The sequence below is a fragment of the Curcuma longa genome, chromosome 1 (genome assembly GCF_044706935.1).
Source record: "Curcuma longa cultivar G26 ecotype Majalengka, Jawa Barat chromosome 1, ITB_CL_G26_1.1, whole genome shotgun sequence".
NCBI lineage: Eukaryota > Viridiplantae > Streptophyta > Magnoliopsida > Zingiberales > Zingiberaceae > Curcuma > Curcuma longa.
This window is the reverse complement of record NC_133861.1, coordinates 7,160,083-7,184,311: the sequence shown is the minus strand read 5'-3', so window position 1 is coordinate 7,184,311 and position 24,229 is coordinate 7,160,083. Positions and strand designations below refer to the sequence as shown.

General features: G+C 43.6%; 4 protein-coding genes across 6 annotated transcripts; 3 read left to right on the top strand and 1 right to left on the bottom strand.

Moving 5' to 3' along the window:
* Positions 1-4,099: 4,099 nt before the first annotated feature.
* Positions 4,100-5,912, top strand: LOC141845095 (transcription factor bHLH130-like). 3 transcript variants are annotated; one of them, XM_074733157.1, is made up of 6 exons: positions 4,101-4,125; positions 4,260-4,683; positions 4,866-5,323; positions 5,409-5,474; positions 5,551-5,619; positions 5,708-5,912. In XM_074733157.1, exons 2-6 carry the CDS (start codon positions 4,269-4,271, stop codon positions 5,774-5,776), a joined length of 1,077 nt encoding a protein of 358 aa, XP_074589258.1. In that variant the 5' UTR covers positions 4,101-4,125; positions 4,260-4,268; the 3' UTR covers positions 5,777-5,912. The 3 variants fall into 3 exon arrangements, with proteins under 3 accessions (XP_074589243.1, XP_074589258.1, XP_074589251.1); XM_074733150.1 differs by having other exon boundaries at positions 4,102-4,125; positions 4,252-4,683; XM_074733142.1 differs by having other exon boundaries at positions 4,100-4,683.
* A 3,759-nt stretch (positions 5,913-9,671) lies between these two features.
* On the top strand, positions 9,672-12,328 carry LOC141827953 (uncharacterized). Its single transcript, XM_074715305.1, has 4 exons — positions 9,672-10,450; positions 11,015-11,298; positions 11,383-11,610; positions 11,691-12,328. Exons 1-4 carry the CDS (start codon positions 10,045-10,047, stop codon positions 12,099-12,101), a joined length of 1,329 nt encoding a protein of 442 aa, XP_074571406.1. The 5' UTR covers positions 9,672-10,044; the 3' UTR covers positions 12,102-12,328.
* Positions 12,329-12,706: 378 nt separating this feature from the next.
* LOC141827943 (FT-interacting protein 1-like) lies at positions 12,707-15,695 on the top strand. The gene is given in 2 exon segments (XM_074715294.1): positions 12,707-12,966; positions 12,968-15,695. Coding segments are annotated over 2 exon segments (2,988 nt in total).
* A 3,497-nt stretch (positions 15,696-19,192) lies between these two features.
* On the bottom strand, positions 19,193-24,055 carry LOC141823394 (G-type lectin S-receptor-like serine/threonine-protein kinase LECRK3). Its single transcript, XM_074710677.1, has 2 exons — positions 23,894-24,055; positions 19,193-21,792 (listed from the first exon to the last, which is right to left on the bottom strand). Exons 1-2 carry the CDS (start codon positions 24,053-24,055, stop codon positions 19,408-19,410), a joined length of 2,547 nt encoding a protein of 848 aa, XP_074566778.1. The 3' UTR covers positions 19,193-19,407.
* Positions 24,056-24,229: the final 174 nt, after the last annotated feature.

The following is a 24,229-nucleotide window of genomic DNA, read 5'->3' as shown; positions in this document are numbered from 1 at the left end:
ACAAGTACACTTAGCAAAAGAGACTTAAGTGCATGGCACACATGTGGTTCAATGTGACACTTTGCTAGTGAACATTACACTTCATACATAGGCATCGTTAAGTCACATAATTTATTGCTACATAAGAAGTCTCCCTCCACTTTAACTGCCAAGTAGGAGGGTCAATCCATGTGCGAGTTGCACAACAACAATTGAGTTTGAGCACAAGTAGTGTGATCTAGCAAACCAACATATTTGTGTGAACAAACAATTCAAAATGTGTGATCTAAATCATTATAGTGACATGAGAAAAATTTAGATGATTGCAACAAAGGATGCATGTCAACAAAAAAGTTTAGATTAATGTATATAAGAATTAGAGTGGCCTAGGCAAATTGACTTCAAGTTCAAGAAAACTCACAACATGTTAGCATTCACTATTCTCAATTTAATGACAGCAACCTTCTTCCAACAAATGAAGTTCTAACCAAAACTATGCACATTGGCGAGTTGATTAGATAGAGGCGTCAAAACAATCAATCAAGGCGAGCAAGGCATAAGCCCAATCGGCCTGCTTATGTGCCATGCAAGATAGGTTGGACATGACACGGTTTTTTATCACCAGTTGTGCCTGACACAACATGTAATATTAGCAAGGGTTGCCCAAGAAAAGCCTAAGCCCAATAAACATAATAATTTAAAAAATACTAAAAATTTATGAGAAATTAAAAAGGGAAATTTCAAAAAACAAAGAAATATAAAAATTTATTTTAAATAAATAAGTTATTTTAAATTTATTTTTTATTTTTAAATTCTTGGGTTAGGTCAAGCACGTAAATTGCACCAACTCAAGGGCCAAGCCAGTAGCCACCCTACTCAACTTAGTCAAACTGAGTTCAACATGACGATATATTCCTTCACAGGTCATGTTGGGCATGACCAAACCAGTCCTCATTGAGTCACTACTTGGCTCGATTTACAGCTCTAACATTAGAAGAACTTGTTTTCTAGTTGTATGGAAACAACTCTTCTTCAACAATGCAAGCTATAGAAGAAGCATAAATCATGATATGCTTGAAGAAATTTGTTGGATCTCAGTTGCACACCAATGGTGCGGACAATGGAACTTTCAGGAAAAATGACTATGCTATCAAGGATCATCAATTGATACAAGTCCATCATTTTTGACCCATCAGCATCCAAAATTCTTAAACACAAATAACAAAATTGAACCTTTTAGAGAAATGTACACTTTGATGGTTGTATAGAAAGTCATGAACCTTATAACTAATTTAAAGAATCACCATTACGCCACACATAGAATTTATTTTTGGAACTGCACAAAAAGAGTGATCAGCGCATTTATATAACGCTTAATATTAATAAATAGCAATGAGGGTTCAGCTAAGAGAACTTAGAATTCCATGTCAAGAAGTCAACCAGAATGCATCTCCATAGCGTTGTTTGCTAAAATCATTTTACCTTGAATCTATCTTTCAAAATGAAACACGTTCCAAATGCGAAGAAGCCTACCAGAATGCATCGCCACGTGAACTCGATACTGTAAGTTTATTACCTACTCACAGGAGGAATATCGCAAAGAAGTTAAGATTCAATAGTGGTGTCGAGACACTTTTGCACGGATTTTAGTGCAAAAACAAAAACAAAAACAAAAAAAAACACCCAACACCCAACGACGTCCAATGATACGATTCTCAGTGATAGACACCTAATAGAGCCAACACTCCTGACGCGTCTTGGCATAACGCCGATCTTCAAATTCCAGTATCACAAGGCTAACTACAGATCCAAGTAAATAGAAAAATCAATAGGCGAATGAATTTAGTTCGAGAGCACCAGCCATCAGTGATCAGACCATACAAAGTAATGATCGATGAGTGACGAAAACAACAAAAGCAATCGAGCACAACCAAGTGTTCCAGAACTATGCAAACAGCATAAAAAAAAAAACGCACCCATTTTAACTCGGATGCTGACCTTTAGAGGCTTAGAGCAATGACTGCATCGAAGGTAAAAGATAGTGTGTAGATGTCAACAAAACCTAGGCTCCTACAGATTGCCCGCAAAAGAGATCCAGTCCATCCCCCAGCGCTGACAAGAAGCCAACAAAAACGCAAATGTCCGGAGTGAAATGGCTACTTTCCAGAAAAGCAGACAAGGCCCACAAGACAAACGACAGAACAGCGAAGCGAAGAAGAAAACAATGGAGAAAAAAGTTCGGGATTCACCTCCTCGCCCGCTAATGGCGCCTCCGCTTCTCGATCTCCGCAAAGAGGGCGGCAGTTCGTCCGCACAGTCAACTGAGCACGAATTCCGGACTCCACCAGAAATCTATGAACTCATCTTGATGGAGAATTTGAGGTCCGTGCGCAGGCGCGATCGCACGCAGCAACTGCCTCTCTCTCTCTTCCCGAGACTCGTTGATAGATGCTGCAGTGCACGTGGTGCGCGATAAAATATTTAAGAAAATAAATAAAAATAATAAAATTTGCATATCAAGATGAATATTTTAGAAGTCTTTATATATGTTGTATGCACTGTCGATCGCGATCGAGTTGGATTCCGATCAAATCATGATCGGTGATCGATCGAGGAAGGATCGACGTACAACGTCGGCCCGTCCTCTGTCGTTCAGTGATCGTGATTCGACGAGAATTCGGCTCGATCACGGTCGGCAGTGGCCGCGCCACTGTCGATCGCGTGATTTCGTTATTTCCGATCGAATTACGTCGGATTCCGACCACTATCCGATCGAAATCTGACGCCGGACGGAGTGCCGACGAGTGGCACATCGATCGCGCCCGAGGCGACGACCGGCGAGTAGCCAGACGATGCGACGAGAGCGGCAACAACGATGGATCAACAATTTCCCGCATAGATCGCGCAGGAAAAATCACGCAACATAGCATTTCTCATATATAATTAGAATTGTCAAAAAGAATTTTTTTCATTATTCATAAGAAAACATCTCACCCTATAATAAAAATAGAATAGGATGCTATTTTAATTATTAATGAAAAATAAATACCCTTTTAACAATTCTAATAAAAAAGACCTTTTTGTCCAATAAATTTAATCTTACAGTATATTTATCGGACGTAAAAAACCCAATGTGCTGAGCTGTTGGACTACTTGGTAGGATGCTCAAAAGCCCATGGGCCTTCATTTGTCGAGGCCGGGGCGCACGTGCGATGGCCCTTCCAATTTTGGCGTCAATCGAGCTAGGTCAGGCGATCTCGATTGAGCCACGCGTCGACTAATAGAGATTAGACCTAACAAGAAGGATGAACTAGCATGAACCGAGATGCTTACGAAGATATGTAGCAGCTAAACACAAAGAATACCTTAATTGTTTGCCAGGAATGTCCACAGCCAGAGCATCCTTCCTTTGCGCATGGCCCTTTCAGGAATAAGCAGAAGACATCTTCATCGGCTGATGGAGCCTCGAGGCTTGCTCTCAACGCGCATCTGATTCTGCTCTCACTGCCCTCGAGAATCGCATGAAGTCGACTCCTCGCCCCTATCTGAACAGTTAAAAGCTCAAGCCTCGTGTCGCTGACTTCTTTTTACCAGGCCCCATACAGGTCAACGTGCTCAAAGTCAAACGCCCCTTCCTTACTCGGCTGCCGCCGTCGTCTTCAAACACGCGTCGTACGTAACTTGGCCTTCTGCTCGTCGACGTTGACTTAAGAAAAGGGGAAGAATCTATTGAGGCAGTTGTGGCCGACGCGCTGGCTCACTGGATCTGCAGCCGTGCAAAGTCAATCACACGGCGCTGGATCGCATGGTCGTTTTCATATCGTCGATCCATCACCCAATAAGAAAACAATTCTGAAACATCGACGTCATTCTCACTTCTTTACTTCTTGTGAAAATTAATGGATTAAAAAAATTGAATATTTGAATTAAAAAATAATAATCTGAATCAGATTTCTTAGCAGCGAAAAGGCCCCCAATTTGGTAAAATGCGTCGAGGGTAAGTCGGTAAATACGGAAATACGGCGCCGAAATCGGAGGGCTAGATTTGAGGGTGTTTTTGTCACTTTGCTTTATAAATAGCGGGCGGAGGCGGAGGGACTCGGATTAGTTTGGCGCTGGTGGTGCTCCGGCGGAGAAAGATTTTGGGTGAGTGGAACAAGTGGAAGATTGGTTTTTGGATCTTTCTTTTCCTTTTTGTTGATATTTTGAGTTGAAGATGCAGTAGATTTAGGAGTGTCTTTTTCATTTGAGATTAATTTATGGGGGATTTAGGAGAGCAGAGGAGGAAGATGATCTACGGATCTCCTCGGCCGGTGGAAAAAGAGGAATCTGATTCCGAGCTCCACTTTTACCAGCAAGATCAGAGCCTGCAATTGAACTCCGGCCTGCTCCGTTTCCGTTCGGCTCCGAGCTCTCTTTTCGGAGAGCTCGCCGGCGGCGCCGCCCAGAGATGCTCCCAGTTCCAGCCGCCGGAGTTTGCCAGCTCTCAGCCGGCCGGCCCTTTCTCTTCTTCTCCGGGCATGATTTACCATCACCCCGTGCAGACTCACTTACTGAACCATGGCTTGGCGGAGAGATCCAACCACAAGGAGATGCAGCAGCAGCTTGAAATCGGCGGCGGGAGGAAATCTTCCAATCTGAGCAATCTCGCACGGCAGAGCAGCACTCCTGCCGGTTTTTTCTCTCACTTGAATTCCGACAACGGTACCGTCTCTTACTTTTTATCTGTCGGAATGAACAACCTGTTTCATTTTAGCAAAAAAACATCAAAGAGACAACAAAACAGTGATTAAAATCATCAAAACTCTCCTCTTTATAGTTTTTACGGTGCAAAGTTCTGATTTTTGGATCGGATCCTGATTTATTTTCCTGATCGAATGCTTCAGGTTATGCTCTGATAAGAGATCTGAGTGAAGGTTTCAGAAACGGGGGACTCGGTCACTCCGTGGGGGATTCAGGCAGCAGGCTAAAGAACCCGATGAGCTTCTCCTCCAGGCAAAGCTCGCTGATGTCGCAGATATCGGAGATGGGGGACGAGGAACTGGGCGGAAGCAGTCCTGACGAGAGTAGCCAGCGTTACGCCGCCGGAGTTCCGATGACATCTTGGGCCGAAACCTCGTTGCTCGCCGGCAACAAGCTGTCAGGAACAGGAAGCAGAGAGGAGGAAGGGAAGGCGGTGGAGCTGAGGAACCATGTCGCAGGTCTCCCACACCAGCTCAGCTTGCCAAAGGCCACCGCAGAAATGGCCGCCATGGAAAAACTCATCCAGTTCCAGGACGCAGTCCCCTGCCGGATCAGAGCCAAGCGGGGTTGCGCAACGCACCCCCGAAGCATCGCAGAGAGGGTCAGTCAGTCTTCTCCTCCTCCCTTCTCCATCTGAAAACCCTAATCGGATTAGGCTCTTGACCTGCATCAGTCTTGATTACCAGGTGAGGAGGACCAAAATCAGCGAAAGGATGCGGAAATTGCAGGAACTGGTTCCAAACATGGACAAGGTGAGCATCTCCATTCCTTCCAATGGAACAGTATCTGTGCCAAGACCTTCATTTAACTTGCCCCAGTGATCTGCAGCAAACCAACACCGCAGACATGCTGGACTTGGCCGTCGACTACATTAAGGATCTCCAGAGACAAGTCAAGGTATTTATTTCATTCTAATCACTATCTCATGCTTTGTTCATCTCCTCGATCTAACCTTCACTCGATGCATGTTTTGTTCTTCTTCAAGGTGTTAAGGGAAGGCCAAGCAAGCTGCACCTGCTCGTCTAGGAAGCAGAAGCCTTACCACAACTCATGATCGGGCGATATATCTGTAGTGTGCAGTGTACCTAGTTCCTTTTACTTTAAGTTTCAAGTAGTTTCTCAATAAGGAAACCGGCACTGTAGTTTTCTTCTTAAACGATGGCCAATTGGCAAACGCAAGTCGTATTTGAGGAATTGAATGCAGACTTTTGGTTGGGAGAAAAGGTATATATGTGGAGCAGCTGTATCCAACGAAGAAGACGAAGTGATCATCCTGAGATCTGCCTTTTTTTTTTTACCACCTCCACTGTTGGTGGATGCAGAGCCACCATAATCGTCTTCGTCGTCGTCGTCATCATCATCAGCCTCACCACTCACGGAGGTGGCTTTGCCCTCGTGCGTCGTCGGCGTCAGTAAACGGGATGCACGGAGTGTGGGCAGCAGGTTTCCTTTGCTCGACGGCAGAAGTGAATGGCCACTGCAGCGACAGCAAGGAGATCGATTGAGGCGTGAAGGGTCTGTCACATGAGATTAGTTTGCAGAACTGTGGGTTGCCGACAACGATGTGCAGCATCGCTGCTGCTGATCACACGAATATGATTCGACTAATTTGAATCTTGGAAGCTAGTTTACAGAATTTATTTCTCTCCTCTTTCTTCATGAACTTTGTTTACTGCGAGGAGGGAGGGGAGCTGCAAAGAAGAGATGCTAAGGGCAAAGGCCAAAATTAGGAGAAGGGGTATAAAGTTTGTTAAAATTGCTTAAACTTATCCAACTTAATCAAAATCATTTAAATAATATTATAATAATAATTATATATAATTATAATAACTATTGAGTCATAATTATAATTAGTTAGTGCACTCGGATTTTCTACTAGACAAATTGTTGTTTCAGATTCGAGATCTTATCCTTATGATTACTAGATCATTGATGAACGCTATGTATAAGAAGATGTTGAATTAATTTGAGTAGGATGGAGGTGTGGTTAAGACTTTTTAGGAACTCCAATCCTAAGAAGTTATAAGTGCGGACACTATGGAAAGTCTTATATAAAATTTAGTCATGTAGTTACATTCTGGATGTTAACAAAGAGACGCCTCCCTATTAATAGAGATAAATTAAACTATTTGGATCGGAGGATAGATATTATGTCTTCTATAGACAAGTGATGAAGATACAGGAGCATATATTCTTCATGTGTCTTTTATTGTGACCCTATGGAGGATGATTAAAGTTTTGTTACACATAGGACAAAAGATGTCTATTTATAAACGGATGTTATTAGACATCTTGTCATGTCTTCTTGATACACTTTATATGGTCGCAACACATAGTTGAGTTAGTTACGATGGAACATACTTATTGAAGTGAACAAGAGTCAAATCTCGGTGAAGTCGAAACAATGCCCTCCTTCGTCATGATCAATTGTAGTTTTCTAATTTACTTCCTCATAAATGATCGTAGAACTGATCATATGAGACTGTTGATTTGACATTTTTTTTTTTTTGAAGAAATTGATACACTTTTTATGGAAAATTATAAATATTAATTTATTTAATCAAGAGCAGTTGGACTGTAAAAAAATTTATAAGAACATATAAATTCATGTTATAAGACATTGAGAGTATTTTCTAATGTGATACTTTGTCAGACATGGAAGACTATTAAATCTCAAATATTGTAGTCTCGATTTTGGATATACATTTTACTTATATAGATATATATATTAAGTAATTTTCATTAAATTTGATGGGTTTTTAATTAAATTGGAGTAATTTAAATTAAATTAGTAAAAAATATTTTAATATAATATTATTTTATGCGTTATAATTCAATTAAGTTAATAGTAATATTTTTATATGGTAGCAATTATGTTCATAATTATTACAATCTAAACTAAAATAAAAAAAAATATCTCGAAATAAAATAAGAATATTCTTAGATAAAATATAAGATGAGAGACTTTTTTATTTTTTTAAAAAATAAGGACGAACTTTTAACAATATTAATAAAAAAAGACTGCAAGTTTTGGGTTTATCCGTCTGTTTCCTAATTTCGGACGTGGAATCGAATAGAGATTGTTCTAGAAGCAAGAGATTAAAAGAGAATCTTATATTACAAAAATCAAAAATACTTTTAAATTTTAAAGGCATGATAGATAATAAAAAAATTAAATGATAGAAAAGTTGATATGGATTTTATTTGATATCGAATAGAATATTTAAAAAAAAAATTGATTAGCAATCGACTACGTTTTATTTTAATATTCGAATAAAAAATTATGATTCATTAAATTTGACTCTGAATCAATTTCTCTTCCGTTTCATGCCTGTAAAATCCATGATTTGTGAGAATATCCATGCTAATCAGTAAATTAGGCATGCACCCGAACCAATCTGTTTCATATTGGATGAGTCCATTCATAAATGGATTGAACAGTGATCTTATCTTGCTATACAACACGCTAAAAGATGTATAGGTGGTCCAAACAATACAAAAATAAAATAAATAAAAAATCTGTTACTCCCATCTTGCCATCGAACAGGCTAGAAAATGGTGGTCCAAACCATAAAAAAAAATACTCGAACTTTTTTTAAAAAACTGAGTTTAGTTCTTTATTTGATTGACGAAAATATCATTCGAGTTTAGTTAATCATTGATCTTGTATAAATAATATGATCGACCATCGTAGTAAATCTAAGATGACTAATTAAAGAAATGCTTCAGGGTTACAGCAAACCATGTAGTTACCTTTCATTTTACAATCTATTTGTTTAGACGGATCTAAGATGTGCTGGGCTTAACTCTACCCGATTGAGTGTTAGCTTGTACATGTCCTTAGAATATGATTGAGTTGGTTATTATGGAGCAAATTTGTTGTAGTGGACAAGGATCAAACTTGATGAAATTGAGACACTGTCCTCTTCTGTTATGATCAATTATAACTTTTTGATTTACCTACTTATAAATGATCATGGGATCAATTATGTAAAATCGTTAAAATAATGAATTTTATTTTTTATGCAGAGTAGTAGCTCGTACAGACTCATAGGCCAATCATGTGATGCTCCAACTGCCCTTTCCTTGCTGTTTAATGGCCTTGCAGTCAAATAAAATGTTGAATGGGAAAGAGTACATGGAATTCAATGCACAGTCGCAGCAGCCATTTTTGAAATTTTTTAGGAAGATTCTCGAGAAAACAGAGGCTCCAGAATTAGTCGAAAGGTACTCTCGTACGTTAATTTATTTGACTTTGTATTTAGGTAGTTCAGATATTTCAAAGACACTTCCTTTTGTAGGGCCCCAAATTTCCATAGAGTTGGAAAATCAGCAGCCGCTTTCCCCGTTGTCTTGTTAAATGCTTCCTGTAATTATCTTGATGTGGTGTTGGGAAGTCGATGGAGATGAGCGCCAACTCCACCGTCCGCCCGGCCGTCCGCCCGCCCGCATAGACTTGTGTTTGTGCGAGAGGGTTACTCGTTTCGGCTTCTTTTTAACAGAGTGGCTGAGATATCCACCGTAATTGCGCATAGACTTGGGTTTGTGCGAGAGGGTTTCTCGTTTCGGCTTCTTATCGGTTCATTTAATTTCCACGAACCGCGCTTTCGGCCTTTTCCGGTAGGAATGCAGCGGGTCACATCGCACCACGCGGGCTGTCTATCCGCCGGCCCATTTCGATTGACCGAAAATCAACGGCTGAGATTGCGAGGACGACCGGGATACGAATCCCCAGTATCCGGAGATACAGGAAAGAGAGTTGCGGCCTCATCAACTCGCGAAACACGCGCACCGTGCTACTGCGACGACACGAGGATCTGGTGGTTCGTGGCTGAAAGGGAACAGGAAACAGTTCGACGACCTCACGCTACAGACCGCTACCTCGACAGTGACACCTCGAGCTCAGCGCTGGATAATTAAATGGATGCCCGCGTCACCTCCAAGCCCCGATCTCTCGCGCTGTGCCTCTCTCTGCTCTCGCAGTTGCAGAGGAATCTCCATAAATTCGATTCAAGGAAGAATCTTGGTGTCTCTGTGATCGATTGGCCTTTTGCTTCCGCGACCTACGGCCTACCGCGGAGACTTCTTGTTCTTCCCTCGCCCTCTTTGTTTTTCTTGATTAAAAATCCAAACTTGTGGTGGATTCCACGTTGTACGATCTCCGATCGCGGAAAGCTGCAATTTTTCGGCTTTTAAAACCTTTCCAACGATCGAGAAGTCTGTAAAGATCGCTCTTTGGTCCGAGATCCCTAACAATTCCTTGTGAATTTTGGATTCCGATACCCCCGCTTGGTGAACCACGAGCCGGAGCAGCGGCGGGGGATGCGAATGGAGCGGCCGCAGCAGCAACAGCAGGCGGAGCGGGCTGCGGTGGTGGCGATCGAGTGCGTCGCGGGGAGCTCGAGGGCGGAGGAGTGGGGCGGTGACATGCTGCAGACGGGGGACGTGGTGGAGGAGATCAAGATAGGGGGGTCGCCCGCGATCCGCTCCCCCTTCAAGGGCGGGAAGAGCGGCATCCAGAAGCTGCTCCACTCCGCCTACAGGCGCAACGACACCTCCATCGAGGTCAGAGTTCGTCGCTGCGGCGGAGAGGCAGTCGAGCTGCAGGCTTGCATCGTTCCCCACGGCTCCTCCGGTCGCCGCCAATACGTTCTCCGCTCCATCAATGACCCCAACTACGCCGTCGGCTTCGTCGACCGCCTCGAGAGCGAGTGCATCGCTTTGCAGGGTATGCCTATTCTCTTCCCTTTTCTCCTCTATTTGCTACTTCTACATAGAAACAAAATCTCTGCAAATCTTCTGCTTGATTAAGTTTCTTGCTATCCTTCAATTTTCTTTACTTAAACTTGTTAATTTGCAGTTTTAATCAAATGGTTAGGATAGTGATGCCCTGCAAGCCATGATGAAACAAGATCATTCAACAGAAAATAAAAACACTTTTTTTATATTCTTTTCTAGTAAAAAATTGCATTATGATTAGCATTCTTCCATCACCTTCCTTGGAAATTATCGCCAATAGAATTTCTGTAGAATTCACAAGTTGGCCAACTTGATATTTTAAATGAAGCATGTCAACATCAAGCATGAAATTTCGTCTGTTCCAGTTCTCTGAACAAGTGGTTGGCTTGCAGCAGTTACCCATGTGCTTGCTTACTTGTAGTGGCTGACTTTGACATTGAGCATCCGTACTTTCTGAGAATTTAAGGGGTCGTTCATGGAGAATGAGCTCACAAATTCCTCATTAATCTATTCTTCATCAATCACTAATCCCTTGTTTATTTCTTCTCTTAAGGCTCAAGGAGCTCCAGGGTCGTCTGTGCTCTAAGCACTGCCAGGCTTCAGGATGGATATGTTTCCTACAACTGGGAAAAGAAGATGAAGGAGTTTCTTCCAGTGGCCAACTCAAGCTGCTTCCTGTCGATGCTGATTCTTCCAAAGGCCTTAGACGCAGTTGCATCGCGGTACAATTCGCTCGAGGACACCTTGGCCCGTGCCAATTCCTGGCTCTACTGCTCTCAGAATTCCGGCGTCCCCATCGAGTTCATGAGTGTGCAGACTGAGGCTCTCTTAACCAAGGTGATCTTACCTACCCATTTTCAGTATTTGACAGAGTGATGGTGATGATCGAGTACTCTTCTTCACGCATTGCTTAATTTGCAGATATCGGGCGAGACTGCCTCTGCGACGGTGAACACTGGATCACTTTCAGACCTCTCAAACCTTGCAAACGCTAGCCTCTACGGCTTCGAGGACTACCACGGCGTCGACATTGGAGTGGTCAAGGCAGTTCGGCTTTGGTACACACCGGCTGCTGGGGAAGTAGCAGTCGACATCAAGCTCCAAGAAGGTGACACCAAGCTGGGGTTTTCCATTAGTCGCACTGAAGAGGTTTGCTCTTGAAATCACTGTGTCTCAGTCAATTTTCACCGAGGCGTTGAGTTTGAGTGCATCCATTCTTTGATTCGCAGGGCTTCATCTACATCTCTTCGGTAGATGAAACAGACATTGAAGCAGCTTCAACGCGCTCAGGCCTTGGGGATCTGTTCCGGCAAGCGAGGAGCGATTCGAAGCTGCTGGTGATCTCGAGGGTCTCCAACGAGAAGGTCCTCCCATGGATGGTGTCCTCTGCAGGAGCCATTCGCTGTTTCGACACCATCTCCCTCAGCCAGAAGCTCTCCCTCCACAGGCACGCCATGAAACCGATCCGGATCCACGTCCTGATGTGGGAGCAGCTATCAGGCAACACTCCGACGCCGCCTCTCTCTCTTCCTTTACCTCCATCTACAGCCGATGCACCGGGAATCGGAGAAGATGGGGACAGCGTGGGTGATGCATCCTTCAGATTTAATGAGCTCCTTTCTTCAAACAGGTGGTTATGACGCACCCATGAATGCTGATCACGTCTGTTCTTCCACTTCTGTATCTGCATGTGTTGTTCTCGGAGGAAATATATTACTCATTTAATTAAGCTTCCTAATGGTTTGTGCTTGTGGAACAAACGATCACCGATCAAGTAGTTAATTGCAAATCACAGAATAAAGCTTCAAGGAAAGCTTCTTTATATAAAGCACATCTAAGCTTCCTAATGTATTCTTCCATTTTCAATCAAGGCAGACAACTAGTGTTTCTAAAATCAAATTGCACTCATCTATTCAGTTGATTCAGTCGAGGAGCCAATTCATTCAACTCCATTGCTGGTCTAAAAACTGTTTAGAATATGATTTGCAGAATCCAAGAGTAGCTGTAGATTTCACCAGCCCAGCAACATCATTAGCTTCCATCATCATGAAGCTCCTTTATCTTTATTCCCTCCATCTCATCTTTTAAATGTTGCCCAGCTTCAGCCTCCCTTCGTCGTCACTCCAGGCTCACGTTCACGAGACAACTCCATGAAAGCAGGCACTTTGCTTGGGAATTAAGGTTCAGTTACTGAAAAGCGGGTGATTGTCGGCACGATAAGGTGGCAGAGCTGTGGGTTGTGATAATGAAGCTGGTGGTGGAGGTGGTGGACGCCTGCAATCTTATTCCCAAGGACGGCGAAGGCTCCGCGAACGCTTTCGTCGAGGTGGACTTCGGCAACCAGCGCAGCCGCACTCGGACGGTCCACAAGGACCTCAACCCCGTGTGGAACCAGAAGCTCTGCTTCAACCTCGACTACCCCACGAACCTCCATGGTGAGATCGTCGAAATTTGCGTGTACAACGAGCGCAAGGCTTTCCCTGGCCGCAATTTCCTCGGCAGAGTGAGTTCACGGCGTGAATATTGTTCGCCAGGGCGAGGAGATCCTCCAGAGGTTCCAGTTGGAGAGGAAGTGGCTTCTCTCTGCGATTAAGGGAGATCTGGCTCTGAAACTATACGTCTCTCCCGAGCCAAAATCTCCTCCCCAATCTCCATTTTCTCATAGAGAGACAATAGCTGAGCATGAGGTGAAACCAGATGCTGCGGAAGAAGCGGAGTTGATCAAAGAAGCGATCGAGGTGAAGGTAGAGACCAGGCATCACATAAACAAGCACCAGGCTTCATCGCTACCTGCGAAATCCGTCGTCGAGCAGCAGAGCCCTTCCCCTGTTCCTCTGGTGCCGATCATGACATACCAACAAGTGCACTACGGGCAAGGCCAGCCAAGCCAGGCCAAGGAGTACATCCTCAAGGACTCTAGTTCCCTCCTCGGCGAGATGCGGCCGCACGACGGGAGTGAAGGATGGATGGGACTCCGCGGGGGCGGCCACGACAAGCTCACGAGCACTTACGATCTCGTCGAACAAATGCAGTACCTCTACGTGCGAGTTGTCAAGGCCAAAGATCTTCCTACTAATCCAATCACCGGCAGCTGCGACCCTTACGTTGAGGTGAAGCTGGGAAACTACAGGGGATCCACGAAGCACTTCGACAAGAGGAGCAGCCCGGAATGGAACCAGGTCTTTTCCTTTTCCAAAGAGCGGATTCAGTCGACTCATCTCGAAGTCTACGTCAAGGACAGGGAGATGATGGCACAGGACGAGTGCGTCGGCAGAGTGGTGTTCGACCTGAATGAGGTGCCGACGAGAGTCCCGCCGGATAGCCCGTTGGCTCCTCAGTGGTACCGGCTGGGGGACCGCAGGGGCGACGGCAAAGTGCGGGGTGAGGTGATGCTGGCGGTGTGGATGGGGACGCAGGCCGATGAGGCCTTCCCGGATGCGTGGCACGCTGATGCCGCCGCCGTGTCGCACGGCGAGGGAGTCTCCAACATCCGCTCGAAGGTCTACGTCTCGCCCAAGTTGTGGTACCTCCGAGTCAACGTCATCGAAGCCCAGGACGTGGTGCCCCGCGACAGGAACCGCTTCCCGGAGCTGTTCGTGAAGGCGCAGGTGGGCAACCAGGTGCTAAGAACCAGAGCTTGCCCCGCGCGGTCGGTGAATAATAATCAGATGTGGAACGAGGACCTCGTCTTCGTGGTGGCCGAGCCTTTCGAGGAGCACCTGGTGCTCACCGTCGAGGACCGCGTGCATCCGGGGAAGGATGATTTGCTGACGCGAACCGCTCTGCCGTTGACGCTGTTCGAGAAGAAGCTCGACCACCGACCGGTGAATTCCCGGTGGTTCAACATGGAGCGGCTTGGCTTTGGGGCGGCGGAGGAGTCGAGGTTCTCGAGCAGGATTCACCTCCGCGTTTGCCTCGAAGGAGCTTACCATGTAATGGACGAATCCACCATGTACATTAGCGACACCCGACCGACGGCGCGGCAGCTATGGAAGAAACCCATCGGAGTTCTCGAAGTGGGCATCCTCGGTGCCCAGGGACTGGTTCCCATGAAGGCCAAGGACGACAGAGGAACCACCGACGCCTACTGCATCGCCAAGTACGGCCAGAAATGGGTGCGAACGACCACCATCATCGACAGCTTCAGCCCCAGATGGAACGAGCAATACACCTGGGAGGTGTACGACCCCTGCACCGTCATCACTGTCGGAGTCTTCGACAACGGCCATCTCTGGGGCGGACCGCCGGCGAAAGACACGCGAATCGGAAAGGTACGGATCCGGCTGTCGACGCTAGAGATGGACCGCATCTACAGGCACGCGTATCCCCTCGTCGTTCTCCAGCCGTCCGGGTTGAAGAAGATGGGCGAGCTGCACCTGGCGGTGCGCTTCACGTGTTTGTCTCTCTCCAACGTCATCTACCTCTATGGACAGCCGCTGCTCCCCAAGATGCACTACGTGCACCCCTTCACAGTCGGCCAAGTCGACAGCCTCCGGCACCAGGCGATGAGCATCGTGGCAGCGCGGCTCGGGCGGGCGGAACCGCCGCTGAGAAAGGAGACGGTAGAGTACATGCTGGACGTGGACTCCCACATGTGGAGCATGAGGAGGAGCAAGGCCAACTTTTTCCGGATCGTCTCGCTTCTCTCCGGCGCCATCGGCACTTTCCGGTGGCTGGGCGACGTGTGCCGCTGGAAAAGCCCCATCACCACTCTGCTCGTCCACGTCCTGTTTCTGATACTGCTCTGCTTCCCGGAGCTGATCCTGCCGACCGCGTTCCTCTATATGTTCCTCGTCGGATTGTGGAACTACAGACGGAGGCCGAGGCAGCCGCCCGAGATGGACGCGAAGATGTCGTGGGCAGAGGCGATCCACCCCGACGAGCTGGACGAGGAATTCGACACGTTCCCGACAACGAAGCCGCACGATCTGGTGCGGATGAGGTACGACCGCCTGCGGAGCGTGGCGGCGAGGATACAGACGGTGGTGGGGGACATGGCGGCGCAGGGGGAGAGGTTTCGGTCGCTGCTAAGCTGGAGGGATCCGAGGGCCACCGGCCTATTCCTGGTAGTATGCCTGGCTGCGGCGGTGCTGTTTTACGTGACGCCGTTCCAGGTGATGGCGCTGTTGGCGGGCCTGTACGTGCTGCGCCACCCCAAGTTCCGGAGCAAGCAACCGTCGGTGCCAAGCAATTTCTTCAAGAGGCTCCCTTCGCGGATCGACAGCATGCTCTGAGACACGATGCATCTTTCTTCTTCTTCTTCTCTCAAATTAATAATGTTTGGCGTGTGAACGAAAATTATTCTGTGTTTTCACAAAAACTCATGTAAATTGGTGAATGTAACTAAATGATCTGTTTACATTATCTGTCTGTTGGAATTTTGATGGATTAGGATGAAGAAATAAAAATTTAAGAAAATCTTCTTCACTCAGTATCAATTTATTGGGAGTGATGATACTTCATCACTCTCTTTTTATTTATTTTTTTCTTTTCCAAATGAGATTGGTTCATGTTGCCATTATTGTTATTATTTCAATTTTATATTTATATTTGTTCTTCATCAAATTTCGCATTTCTTGATATCACAAGCTTTCTCATAATAGCCAAAGAGAATATACTTTTGGCTTTTATCTTCAAGTGTTGTCAGCTTCTCATCTTGTACTTTTGCATGCTACGCTCCAAAAAATATGAAGATGATCCACTCTTGGTTTATGTAAACTCCAAGCTTCCTCTGGAGTGTTGTCTCTAATTCTTTTAATAGGAAACATGTTCAATAAATATACAACACAAATAAAATCTCCTCAAAATTCTTTTGGGATATTTTTCTCTTTCAACATACATCGAACCATATTTAGAATAGTTCAAAATTTCTTTCTAAAACATCATTTTGTTGTGGTGTTTGGGGCATTATGAGTTGGGTGAATAATATCATTTTCCTGCAAAAAATTTCAAACTCCAACGAGGTGTATTCACCACCTCAATCAGTTCGTAGACATTTTATTTGATATCCACTTTGTTTGTCAACCAAAATTTTGAATTATTTAAATTTAGTGAAAATTTTTTTCTTCTCTTTCAATATATATACCAAGTTTTCCCACTATAATCATTAGTGAAAGTTAAGAAATACATGTTTCCACCATTAGAAATAGGTTTGATGGGTCCACAGACATCGGAATGCACAAGTTCAAGTTGTGAAGATGCTCGTCTCATGTTATACTTTTTTGAATGGTTTTCTCTGTTGTTTTCCTACAACATATATTTAACATAAATGGTTGAAACTGTCAATCTTTGGCAATCCAAATATCATGTTATTTTTTGAAAGTAACGTTAATGCCTCAAAATTTAGATGTCTATATCGAAGATGCCAAAGAATGGAACTATCCATAGTGCTTGCCTTGAAACAATTCCCTTCGTTGATGCTCAATTTCAGTGGGAATATTCTGTTCTTGACCATTGTGACATGAGTAATAAGATTATTACTCTTATCACAAACATTAAGAGTCAAGTCCTTCATCTGTATATCATATCTTTTCTCCAATAATTAACTAATGTCCAAAAAATTATTTTTGATATCGTGAACATAATAAACATATGAGATACATACTTTTTTCCATTTTGCAATTCAAACATAATATTACATTTTCCTTTAATTGGCCTTTATGAGAAGTCTCCGAAGGTGATATTGCCCATTTTTCTTTCATTGAGCTTTATGAAAAATTCTTTCCTCCCACACATATAGTTTGATGCTCATGTGTCTAGGAACCATATAATAGGCTAGATAAATTCTGGCCCATCACATGTCATCAACAATATCGACCCTTCATTGTCCTCCTCCTTATTAACAAGGTTCACTATTTCTTCTCCAATGTTAGTGTTATACCAACATTCATTATAGTGATGACCATACTTCTTGCAAATGCGATATTGAGATATAGTTTTATCATACCTCCATCCAGTATTTCTACCTCATCCACAACCTCGATCTCGATTCCACTGTTAAAACCGATGAAATTAAAATATCTCCATAATGGTATGATATTGTCCACTTTGGGCCTAAGCCCTCATGACTTTGTTCTTGAGCTCTCCCCAAAAGGCCTCATTCCAATGGAGATACTTTCCATCCTTTTAACCTCATGATCTTTTTCCATGTACTTTAGATGTGGGACTATGTTTGCACCCTTACAATCCAACAATGTCCCCTCAAACAAAGGACCACAGGCCCCGCCAACGTCGTTTTGATGTCTGAATCCTCGATCCACTAGGACTTTTTGTCCCTCGGTCCATCCGACCTACTAGGACTTCCCATTTAGCCGCAGCTAGGACTTTTTGCCCCTCGGTCCACCCGACCTACTAGGACTTCCCACCTAATCGCAACTAGAAATTTTTGCCCCTCGATCCATCCGACCTACTAGGACTTCTCACCTGGTGTATGGTCCTCTTGATTCAGATACGGGAGCATCCACTTCCTTTGTTTAAGGTTCAAACCACATGGTTAGATCTGGATCATGGCTCATTCGGCGGTTAGTCCGGTGAAGAGCGGTCTCGCTCTGATACCACTTGTTAAAATCAATGGAATCAAAATATCTCCACAATGGTATGATATTGTCCACTTTGGGCCTAAGCTCTCATGGCTTTATTCTTGGGCTCTCCCCAAAAGGCCTCATACCAATGGAGATACTTTCCATCCTTTTAACCCCATGATCTTTTTCCATGTACTTTAGATGTGGAACTATGTTTGCACCCTTGCAACCCAACATCCACCACAACCTCTTCCATATCCATGTCCTTTTTTATTATCTTTATTTTTGTCATTCTGATTTTGAGTGTGCTCATTGAAGTTAGAAGTATGACCATCTCTTCCTCTCCTTGTAGAAGACCTTCCTTGTTGAGGACCTCTTCTATATGATTCATTATTTTTGAATAATAATTTGGCTTGGAGTGCTTGCTTCAAACTTCTTCCTTCACTTTTCTTCAATATTCTTTGTTCATATGCTTGAAGGGATCTTATAAACTTCGACCCAACATCCACCACAGCAATCAGCTCCAAATCTTTTGATTCCTCGATCACCACAGCTATGAAATCAAACTTCGAGTCTAAAGATCTTAAAACTTTTTCTACAACTCGAACATCTTTTAGCTTTTCGTCATTTCATTTCATTTGATGAACAATAGAGATAATTCAGGAGAAATAAACAGAAATTATTTTTAAATTCTCTTGTTGTAGTGCTTCAAATTGAGTTCGAAGGACTTGTAGGTGAATCTTCTTTACATCCTGCTCCATCATATGTTGTCTTTAATATCCTCTAAGTCTCTTGTGATGTTGCTGTTAAAACAATCAACTCAAAAGCAATTTCATCTACTCGTTGATAGATTGCGAATAAGACATTCTTCTCTCTTTTCTTCATCGCCTTAAGAGCTTACTCATTCCCATCGCTTATTTCGACTATACTATAGTCGATCTCCACAAGGCCCCATACATCAAGGGATCCTAACAGAGCCTCCATTTGTGTACTTCACATTCTCTAGTTGTCTTTGGTTAACTTTGGCACTTGGAGGGAGCTCGTCGAAGCCATTGGTGTATATGACCCTGATACCAAATTTATTGAAATTTTGATTGATCTAGGATGAAGAAATAAAAATGTAAGAAAATCTTTTGTGAGAGAGTATAAAGAGAGAATGAAAGAGAGACTTTTTTATTGTACTTGTTAATCATCATACAAAGTCCTTGCACTTAGACTCATACTTCTACATCTTTCTACAATTAATATATTAAATCATCAAACACAAAACAAATAGATTTAATTCTTTTCTATACTAATGACTCTTGTCATTAAAAAATTTCATTAAATTTAATAAAATAAGTAAACTTTACCTAATTGATAAAGAATCACATGAATTCAAATTGATTTTGACATGATTGAAGAAATCAATTTGACCCTGTCCAACCTAAAGTGAACTGATGTAAGATGAAGGATCCGGTGGCACAGGGACCGGCGAGGCACCATCTAACATTTGTGTTACCTTCTGCATTGTTGGCCTCAGTGATGGATCTTCTTGGATGCACCAAAGGGACACCCTCACAAGCCTTTCCACCTTCTTCATGTCCCGCATTGCTTGCTCATCACCCTCGACGAGTATGTCCAGTCGCCCCTCTCTGAAGCAGTCATTTGCCTGGAACACCAGCGCAGAGTCTTCCTCATTTTGCACGTCAACATTCTTCCTGCAGCATACGATTTCCAATAGCACCACCCCGAAGCTGTACACGTCGACCTTCGCCGATATGCTCGTGCTCTTAAACCACTCCGGCGCGACGTAGCCTTTGGTTCCCCTGATGTTCGTGTTCGTTCGCGTCTGGCCTGTCTTAAGAAGCTTCGCCAATCCGAAATCTGATATCCTCGCGGCGAAGTTCTCGTCCAGCAGTATGTTCTGAGGCTTTATGTCGCAGTGAATGACTTGACTGAAGCACTCCTCGTGCAGGTACTGGAGACCCCTTGCGATTCCGAGTGCAATCTGGATCCTCGTGTTCCAGTCTGGTCGCTCGTCTTCAAGGAGGAAGCTCATCAACGAGCCATTGCACATGTACTCATAAACGAGAAGCCGTTCGGTTCCTTCGCAGCAAAATCCGAGCAATCGCACCAGATTCTTATGGTGGGTCTGGGCGATGGTTTTCACTTCGTTCGTGAATTCCTTCTCGGTCTCCTGAAAGACCTTATCCAGTTTCTTGATTGCAACACAAGTTCCCGCTTCATCCTGCAAGAATCCCTTGTAAACTATACCAGAGGCGCCCTTGCCTATCTCCTCTCTGAAGTTGTTGGTGGCTTCTTTGAGCTCGCCGAATGTGAAACACCGAAGGCTCAATGATGACAAGCTCGAGCCATTGCTGAGCTCGCGCGATCTCTTAGAAGCAGAAGAAGAACACAGCACGAGAAGGACTGCCGCGAGGAGGATGAACACAGAGACTCCTACAAGCAATGGTCCTAACAATATCCAAATTCTATTGCTCTCTTTATCATTAGTAGATGGAGGAAGCAGCGCTGATGAACTATTACCTCTTGGTACCTTGAAGAAAGCTCTTATGTTTCCATTGCTAACTCTCCCGATCGAGAGGGGGAGTCTCTTCTTTCTGCAAACCGCATCACCGAAAGTAGCTACTGCACAGAGACAGTCGGCTAAGCAGTCCTGCCTGCACTGGTCCTCGGCTACGGAGGTACCGCTATACTCGTAGTCTCCAGCAGGCCAGTCGACGTTCAACACTGACAGTTCGAACATCTCCTGCGCCTGCGACGCATCCATTTGACAACTCTGGAGAGCAAAGTCAGGCTTGCACCCTTCATACTTTCTGGCCGGATCAAGGAAAGAAAACTGTGGCGGGCACTCACAGTTGACCTGTTGATTATCATCGAACCTGCAGTAGCTATTGAATCCACAGGCGCCGCTCCCTGCCTCCGCGTTGGTTACCTCGCAGATATTTGGAGGCTGAAACGCGACCGATGTCCATCCGTCGCCCCAAGCCCTCGTGCTCAAGTTGTTCCTCGGGTGGACGTATTGCCTGAACACCCCATCCGCATCGAGTGTTCCCCTTTGGTAGTAATCTCGCATCGAGTTTTGACCGCCGGAAGTAAAGATTACCACGGAATTGTCACTCTGCTCAAAGTAAATGCTGCCCGACTCATTGAAGGTGAGTCGTGTTCCATTCCCAACAGTGTTGCTGGCCCAGTAAGCTCCATATTGACTGCTAAATCGGGCAGAAACTGTGTAGAACACGAGATTGCCGTCGGTTTGGACTTGGAGGGTGAACCTTCCAGCGGAGTAATCGTCTTCCATCAAACGGGCTGAAAGATGTTTGCCAAGACTCAGCACTTGGGACGGCAGTATGGTGTCGGAAGGAAACTGAAAGCTCTCCCAACGAGATTGCCCTACAGCATCAACAAGCACGAAGTTGCCGGTGTTGAGCATAGCAGCGTGAGAGGCGTTGGAGACGCCGGCGCTCCACACCTCACTTCCAGCGTGGTCCTCCAGCGAGAGCCGCCCGTCCGAGGTCAGCTCCACCTTGGCGCCGTCCTGCACCGGGTAGTTGCCGTTGGCGTACCAGACGATTGTTCTGCTCGCTATCTTCTCGAACCAGATAGCGAGCAGGAAGTTGCGGCTGTCCGAAGGAAGGGGCCGGAAGCCGAAGGCGAACTCGCCGGAGGGGGATAGCCAAGAAGTGTTTGGCCCGAGAGGAGTGAGGGAGGAGCCCAAGCTTATGTTCCTGTGCCGTTGAGCATGACAAGGACAAGAAACAGCAGCGGGAGCAGTAAGAGAACAAATGCTGAAGCCATGACTGTGAAAATGTCAGGAGCCTCTTCCACTTTCGTTAGATTATAACAGAGACACTTCCAGACCGATTCCATTTCTGGTTTTCCAGTCTCCGGATTTGACGGATCTGACTGTCCGCCCCATCCACCACGTTGCTGTGAAGTCAAAGCAGTGCAATTTCCGCGATGCTGCCCTCTCTCTCTCAATCACGCGCTCTAGCGGTCGTCGATGCTGCTCTCTCTCTCTCTCTCTCTCTCCAGCGGTCTCAAATCATGCGCTCCAGCGGTCGTCAGCATGGTCTTATTTCCTAAATGAACTATCGAATCTCGACGAAATTAATATAATATTTTTTTTTATAGTAATTTCTTTACAGATGATAAATTGATCATGTGAAAGCAGTGCAATTTCCGTGATGCTGCTCTCTCTCTCTCAATCATGCGCTCCAGCGGTCATTGACCCGGTCTTATTTTGCTCAACGAAGATAATATTTTTTTATAATAATTAATTATAATTTTTTTATTTATTTTTTTTATAGATTATTATTAAATTGATAGTACGAAACCGTTAGAATTACAAATTTTATTTTTTACTGAAATTCATTGATATGGTCTTGTCCTCAAAACATACTTATATATTAAAGTAAATAAAAATCGAATTTGGACGAAATTGAAGCAATACCTTTCTCCATAGTGATTAATTGTAATTTTTTAATTTATTTTTTCATAGATGATCGTCAGATGGATCATATAGGACTACTGGGATTGACAAATTTTATTTTTTTCTAAAGTTCATCGGCATGATCTCAAAGCATACGAGTCGCAATGAGAGTATGTCTTTCCAGAGTCTTTCATTGGAGTTGAATTCAAACCTTAATTTGAGCAAAATCAAATTTTAGTTCGAAATGTCTTAATTTGAGCGGCTCATGAATAATATTATAGATTCGAATTCGGTTTAAAAAATTATTGAATATGTTCGAGTTCGGCTTAAATTCAATAATTTCAAATACGAATAAAATATTATTCAAACTTGCTCAAAAAGCTCACGAAACCGACTCGATTCGTTTGCACCCCTAAGTTGAACGAATCCCTTTTTTGAGTTTTTTTTATAATTCTTGAAGATCGAATGTAATTACTTTCGCTCATATATATGTTTTAGGAGTATATGATTTTTTTTAAATAATAATTTACTAAATCGCATAGGTAGATTTTTATAATATTCAAAATATATATTTTATATTTATTAAAATAAATAATCATTTTCAATTATTTTTCTACTTCATCAATCTATTTTTAAATTTATTACGCTATATTTATGATCTAGAATGGATTGTTAATAATTTATCAGGATCATTACAAAACTCTCAAAATTGTATCAATTTTAAAAATTTATAATTTTATATTTAGACTATAAAATTTATATTTTGAGACATGATTACAGTTAAGTATGTAAAAAATATAATAAATTTAATTTTAAATATTTTTAAAATTATTAATAAATTTTGATTAAAATTTATTTATATCGTTAGATACTTTAAAAATACTTCAAAATTAAGATTATTATATTTCTAAGAATATTTTTAAGTGTAATTATATTTTTAAATTTGGATTCCACCATTTAAATTGTAAAATATAAATTTTTATAAATTTTATAATATTTTAGTATAAATTTATTTAAAAATTTAGACCTATTATACTAACCCATTAATTAATACGATCAAAGGATTTCTTGACATGTAGTCCTAGGCGACGGCTCAAAGTATACGACACGCAACGAGTCAAGTCTTTTAAAGTTGGCATCGTCTCAAAGTACACGACACGCAATGAGTCAAGTCTTTTAATTAAAGTCTTTAATTGGAGTTGAACAAGTCCTTGTTTCGATGCTTTTGATAATCTTCGAGATTAATTGTGATTTGAAAAATGAAAAATGTTAACGAACGCACGTGAACAGACCATCAAACATCCCTAAAATTTTATATTAATTGTGATTTAGTACATCCTTTTCGAGCTCGATGTAATTTTTTAATTTATTTTTTATAAATAATTATAAGACCAATTGTAGAACCAACAGATTTCATTTTTTACGTACTCGTGCCAGTTGGCACACGCCAAGTCAGCTACGAAGTGCCGTCACGTACGCTCGTCACGATGTTCACCAGCATATGCTGTACGGCGTAGTTCCCCAGCGAGATGGAGGCCATGAACAGGGAGCTCCCGAAGCTCTTGATCCCGTCCGGCGCCTGCTCGTTGAAGATTAACTCCAGCTGCCCCACGTACATGATCACCTCCGACGCTCCCATCAACGCGTACTGTGGAATCTGCCACAGCACCGTCAGCGAGCTCGGCTCGTCCGGCACTGACACTACCCTCTTCAGCCTCTCCCTCCATCGCCCCGGTCATGCTGCAGCTCGCTCATCCCCTTGGGTTGCGCGACACCCTAGACATCACCGGGATCAGCACGTACCGGTACAGGA

Excerpts from the sequence above, each read along its gene's own strand:
- LOC141845095 (XM_074733142.1), top strand. The coding sequence starts at position 4,239 with ATGGGGGATTTAGGAGAGCAGAGGAGGAAGATGATCTACGGATCTCCT. Across the intron at positions 4,684-4,865 it reads TCACTTGAATTCCGACAACG|GTTATGCTCTGATAAGAGAT; the intron begins GTACCGTCTCTT and ends CGAATGCTTCAG. Across the intron at positions 5,475-5,550 it reads TGGTTCCAAACATGGACAAG|CAAACCAACACCGCAGACAT; the intron begins GTGAGCATCTCC and ends AGTGATCTGCAG.
- LOC141827953 (XM_074715305.1), top strand. The coding sequence starts at position 10,045 with ATGCGAATGGAGCGGCCGCAGCAGCAACAGCAGGCGGAGCGGGCTGCG. Across the intron at positions 10,451-11,014 it reads CGAGTGCATCGCTTTGCAGG|GCTCAAGGAGCTCCAGGGTC; the intron begins GTATGCCTATTC and ends TCTTCTCTTAAG. Across the intron at positions 11,611-11,690 it reads CCATTAGTCGCACTGAAGAG|GGCTTCATCTACATCTCTTC; the intron begins GTTTGCTCTTGA and ends TTTGATTCGCAG.
- LOC141823394 (XM_074710677.1), bottom strand. The coding sequence starts at position 24,055 with ATGGGAGCGTCGGAGGTGATCATGTACGTGGGGCAGCTGGAGTTAATC. Across the intron at positions 21,793-23,893 it reads TGGTGAACATCGTGACGAGC|TTTCACAGTCATGGCTTCAG; the intron begins GTACGTGACGGC and ends GGCTCCTGACAT.